General features: G+C 39.6%; 1 protein-coding gene across 3 annotated transcripts in view; it reads left to right on the top strand.

Annotated features, from left to right (window-relative positions):
* LOC124556546 overlaps window positions 1-4,546 on the top strand; it is a 239,471-nt gene extending 234,925 nt beyond the window's left edge. For all 3 annotated transcript variants that reach the window (XM_047130500.1, XM_047130501.1, XM_047130502.1), the window contains one exon: window positions 4,225-4,546. In XM_047130500.1, the coding sequence (XP_046986456.1) occupies window positions 4,225-4,349 (125 nt within the window). In that variant the 3' untranslated portion in view covers window positions 4,350-4,546. The remainder of the gene's footprint in view (window positions 1-4,224) is intronic.
* Window positions 4,547-6,260: the final 1,714 nt, after the last annotated feature.

Genomic DNA, 6,260 nt, shown 5'->3' on the forward strand with positions numbered 1-6,260 from the left:
CCAGAAGGCCTCTAGCATAGGTTCAGTCCAACTGAGTGGCTTAAGGCCCAAAGTCCGTTTGCTGGACAATGAGTCTGCCAGCGGGACGTGCATGGTGGTGGCTGAACATAGATGTCGGCGGTAGTAATTTATAGTACCCAGGAAATGTCAGAGTTCTTTGTACATAGCCAGGGGTGGCAATGACATGACAGTCTGCACGTGGGATTTGGGAGGCTGTATTCCATCTGCAGAGATGGTGTAACCCCAAAAGTCACAGAAGACTGGCACAATTGGAATTTATCTTTGTTGACCTTGACGCTGTTGGAGTTCAAGGTCTGGAGGACCTGGGATAAATGATCTTCGCGGTCCTCAATCGACTTGCTGAAAATGAGGATGTCATCCAGGTATGCAAAGCTCAACTCGAACTGTCGTAAGATTGAGTCAATAAAACGTTGCCACATTTGTGCCACGTTCTTTAAGCCAAATGGCATGAAGTTGTATTGGAACAAATGGAGCAGCTTGATGATAGCAGTTTTTGGAATGTCTTCCGGCACTACGGGAATCTGGTGATAGGCACGTTTACAGTCAATCACACTGAAGATTGTGGCACCCAATAACATATGGGTAAAATCGTTTATGTTCGGCACTGGATAATTGTCCATGATAGTACGAGCGTTTAAGCATCTGTAATCACCACACATTCGAAAAGAACTGTCGTGTTTGGTGATGAGGTGAATCAGTGAAGACCAATTGCTGTCCGATGGCTGTAAAATGCCTGCCTCCAGAAGTTCGTTAATTTGCTGCCGGGCCGCGCGAATCTTAATGGGGTTGAGGAGTCTAACCTTGTGCCTAATAGGAGGGCCGGCAGTGGTAATTATCTTGAGTGTCATTCTGTCAGTGACGGAGGCTGAGAACTGCACAGGAGGCTGAGTAACGTCCTGATGTGAAGTTTTGGGACGAGTGGAGCGCGATGAGGCGTAGCCATTAGCACGAGTGGGAAAAGGCAGCACGAAAGTCACATGCCTATTACGTGAGCGTGGCGTGCGCTTGTTTGGAGAGGTCGGCTGCATGTGTGGCATGGAGCGGATCGGGGCGTGACACGACTGTCTGTTGTTAGCTTTGCCTTGAGTAAACGGCGTGGGCGGGAGAGGTGTTGGCGTCACGCCAGGAACGGCGATGGCCGCCGAATCACGTGGTTAGCGTGTGAGAGAGGGGGAATGTTTACCAACATGCGGGGCGGCTACCTGTGCGTTGGGCGTGTTCGCATTGCGCACCCGACTGTCATTAGAAGCAGTGTTTGAAAAACATGGCACTGCACGTAGCGGGTGTGTGGTGGGTGCAGAGATCACTGATCACGAATCATCACACACAATGAATGTTTTTGAACTAACCTGATGAATGTCCGTGCTGGTGTCTGCTGATGAAGGTCGATCAGGTGAAGGATCTGTGGTTTACAGTTGCAACAGCAAGGTACGAACCGTGGTGAGCTCGTTGAAAGTATGAGCCGCTTGTTGAAAGTATGAGCCGCTTGTTGAAAGTATGAGCAATGCGTTGTTTCAACTCGTCATTTCGCCGACGGAGTTGGGCCGCTGCATCGTACTCTGACAGTAGATTAGTGATGCAGGTCACAGTTTTGTCCGTGAGGGTGGAGCACTTTGTGTGGCAACAGCGAGAGTTTTCTGTGCACATCGGAAACGCACCCCTTCCGGTAGGACCATAAATCTTTTGTTATACCTGCTGGCAGTCACATCGTTGTGGTACAACGTTCCTGGATGGCAAAGCGCCATCAGGTGTGCTCGAACCCATGTGATCGAGAAACTGGGTGACAGATCTGGTGGTTGAGCCTGGCGAACTTGATGTATAAAAATGTCAGTTATTAAATTGTGAGGAAGGCAAAACTGACATAGCTTGATAGCAGTTGACCGCGTGTGTGTTTTTCACTAATGGCGGCTTTGCACATGGCACTACTGTAACCGACGTTGCGGCACGTAGGGGATCAAAGCACGTGTGCGAATTTGGAGCCCTTTGAACACTACATGAGCGATCGATCATTGCCCAATTCTGGAAATTGTCCACTTCACCTTTCACATGTTGGCATGCACAGTCTGGCGACACGAAACCGGAGTCCATTGTTTGAGCTAACTGCATAACACTCGGCTCTTGTAGAGCTGCAAAGTTTGAGATTAACTGTATTGGAGATCGCGAATTGCTGTCCGTTAGCGGTGAAGCAACCGTTGGCAGGGGATTAGAGTGGCCTGGTAGTAGTAGCTGAGCCTCCAAATCCTTGTATGAAGCATTGGGTGAGGCAGCCATGGCATCGAATGTGAAACCTGATGATTCCCCACAGCCAGCACGGAAGTCGCGGAAGATGTAATCATTTCGGGGTCACCAATATGGAAAACGGGAATACGGATAACTGTATACGCAACAGACTGTTCCGTAAATGTCTATACATACATATATTTCAGCACAAAGAAAGATACACGTGTACACTGTAGAAGGTACAAACGCTGACTGGAACATTAACATGGCGGCTCGTCAAAGCAGTTAGAGTTCAAAGATCATGCTTTATGTGATCGATAGGACCTATCGACGCCAAATCGGTATATATGTGAAATTTTGTTTGGTTTGCGTTTCTTGCTGATGTGTTATTTCATTACGTATTTTTTATTTTAATGGTGTGGTATTTTTGTCATATATCTGCTGAACCAATTGTGGGTTGTAACCATTCTGTAGTGCCACATATTTTAAAATTTATTATTTCTTTATGTATTGCTTCTTGTTCTAGTGGGAGGTTTATTATCCTATTGATCGTGGCATGAAAGTAGGCATATTTATGCGCTTTTGGATGGCACGAAGTAGCGTGTATAATGTTATCTGTTGTGATAGGTTTTTGGTATATATCAAATTTGTGTGTATTTTCAACATTTTTTTATGGTAAGGTCTAGAGAGTTTATCGCTTTGTTGTTTTCTAGTTCCATTGTAAATTTCATTTTTGGATGTAGTGCATTTAGTGCATTGTGTATTAGCTGGATGTCTGTGGTATTTCTATCAAGTAGCATTAAGGTGTCATCAACATATCTATCGCAATGTAATTTTTTTTAAAATAATGGGTGTGTGTTGTTGAAAAGTTTTTCTTCTAATGAATTTAAGAATATATCTGCTATAGTTCCTGCAATGCTGCATCCCATGGCAACTCCCTCAGTTTGTGTGTAGAATTTTTCATTAAACAGGAAGTCATTTTGATGTAGTATCAATTCGAGTAATTCTATAATTTCTTTAGTGCCCATTACTGAAGTTTTCCTATATTGTAGTAAATTATTTTCAATTATGGTTATTGTTTTGTTGACTGGGATGTTAGTGTAGAGGTTTGTTATATCAAAGGATATAAATTTTCCATTTATTGGTATTTTTATGTATTGTAGTTTTTTTACTAATGATCTTGAGTTTCGTATCATGTAGTTTGTCTTGTATTTACAATATTTTTTTGGTATGTTGTTTAGTTTTTGACTAACGAGATATGTAGGGCTATCAATGCGATTCACCACTAGGCGGATAGAAACTAATGGTTTATGTATTTTGGATTGTCCATGTAGCCTTGGTGGTCTAGGGTTCATTACTATACACGATTTTCTTTCGTAATCTGTTAGGATCATATTACACTTTTTGACAGTTTTCCTTGAGGCTACCGTCTGCCCTAGAAAATAGTATATAATAAAACCATTACTCTCAGATTGCCTGATGATGGCAGTAGTGCTGAAACAGGTCTGTCATGATTAAATAAACATCTCAAAAAATGAAGCAGCTTTTTTGACTTAATTCATAATGTGTTTACATGACATATCGAGCTGCGGGCCCATTGGAAACAAAATTTTTGAAATAAATTGTAGGAGCTCTAAAACTGGTATTAATAAACTGTTCCACACATTTGCTTATCTGATTACTAAGAATTACCTACCACAATATGAAAGTTGTAAGTAAAGTAATTTTTGTGAAAATGTTCCTTGCGTGATAGTTTGTGTTGCGAAAATTTCCAACAATTCCATGATCAAATTTTTTGAGGAAAAAATTCCAGAATGCAGCCCATAATGTAATTACCTAATGTGTAAAATTTTGTTCTATTATCTTTCAAACACCAAAAACTGTGTTAGATTATGTAAACACATCTGTTTTCTCCTACGTCCCCCCTTAATGTGTTGGAAGATGTGGAACTGCAATTGGAACTTCCTTTTAATTTTGTTCCAGGCCGTGCAGTTCTTCCTACGAAGCAATGGAAACAAAATGGCGAATCGGAAGGAGAGGTTTCAGTTTTGCTTGCTTCGGAAGCCGTTCGTTCAAATACATTGAAAAACACAAGGAAGAAGAAATGAAGATCATATTTTACAGATATTAAAAATAGATTTCCTGTGTGTGTGTGTGTGTGTGTGTGTGTGTGTGTGTGTGTGCTTTAAGAAGAATTTTGTCATATTTTTGTTTTTTATTTATTTATTTTTTTTCATTCTTGATTTTTGTCTTATTTCATTGATTTTTGGTGTTAATACTGGAAAATATATATCACTATCATTTACATTTTAGTTATTCAACATTGTACATCATTTATTTCCATTACTCTGAGGAGAAAAAAAGTGCATTTACATAAAGTTAAAGAAAAATTAACTTTAATGATAGGTAGCACTTTCACCAAGTATGTCTGACAGTTTTTTATAGACAGAATGGTCATAATTTCGAAGTTCACTTCCAAGAAACTGGGTTGCTGATCTATTTACATTTCACCGTTGTGGGCAAATAGCTACTCACTATATATAATTTAGCATGAAAGCCAAATCTCATACCTTGAGTGCCAAAAGTGCAAATTGAAACCTAAGAAATATTGGTGCCTGCATGTGTTGAAAATGTCTGAACAAATAAAGTTGCTTTTCAGCCAAATTCTTATGAGCTTTGTATCCCTTCAGACTATTGACTATGGAGATATTGCTCATTCCAGGTTAAGATGGCAAAATCTTTCTGTATTGGTATTAATGGAATTCAAACTTCCCATCCCAAGAATCAAGAGAGAATGTAGAGCTATTAGCACATGGTTGCTTGGACAATGAGAGCTTCCAACCTGTTCTGAAGGTGCAGTTCAGCTTGTTCTGAAGGAGCAGTGCACTTTGCTTAAAAGTTTCTTTCACATATTCCTGAAGCACTGCCAGTGTGCTATACACAGGAAGCAATAAAACAACACATTCTCCTTATCCTTTGATATTTTCCCTCATTTTTACTATAAAGTCACTTATATACAGAATTATTTACTTTTTCAGGACAGTGTATATATAATTATACACACATTTCTTTATTGCTTATGCATTTTTTGCTGAAGGTTTTATTTTCTTTAAGTAAGTACTATTATCTACCGAAGAAGAAAAGTAGTAAGAAAGGTGTGAATACATGAAGTAACATAATTCAACAGCAGAGGTAAGTGTAGTGACATTGTGAACCTACATCATATTATTGGAGAGCAGTGACATAAACAAATGAACAAGGAATTAGCATGTTGCTGTCAAAATATTGTCGTTCAAAATTTTCTAGTAGCTTGATGATAACATCATTTTCTATTGATGGTGTGTAACTTCCAGGGAGTCAGAGTCAATCTTTTATCTTCCACACAACTTGTGTAAACTATTAAAGCTAGATCACAGTTGACTTAATTGTTGGATGACTGGTTATACTTTGTAAAAGAAATGCTTTGATTTGATATTATTTGCACCTATGAACTATTTTCCAGCATTAACCATTAGATTCATAAAGGGTGTTTCAAGAGAAACAGTAAATATTGTAGGAAATGGGTACTATAGACTAATTAGAATAAAACATTCTATTTCACAAGTGTCCAGTTTTAATTGGTAGCAGATGCACAGCTGTTAGAATCCCGAATACAGCAGGTGTTAAGCAAAGTCCTATGTGAAAGTGGCATCATCAGTAAATAGTGTTAATGGGATTACTTGATGATCTGCAATTATCCAGTGACAGAATGCCAATTATCTGCTTGCATCCTCATGAAGGTGTTGAATCCACTGAAAATTAAAAAGATACAGGCTGTGCATATGTATTTTCTGCAAGCAGAATTAGTTCTTTTTACAGATGGCACTAGTATTGTAATCAGTCCAGGCATACATACAGAAACAGAAGAAACAGTACACAGTGTTTTTAAAAGTATCATTGAGTCATTTCCCGTGAATGGTCTCACCATCAGTTTTAAAAGGAGACAACATATTCAGTGCGGCACATCTAGGAGTACTGCA

The sequence above is a fragment of the Schistocerca americana genome, chromosome X (assembly GCF_021461395.2).
Source record: "Schistocerca americana isolate TAMUIC-IGC-003095 chromosome X, iqSchAmer2.1, whole genome shotgun sequence".
In the NCBI taxonomy this organism is placed as follows: domain Eukaryota; kingdom Metazoa; phylum Arthropoda; class Insecta; order Orthoptera; family Acrididae; genus Schistocerca; species Schistocerca americana.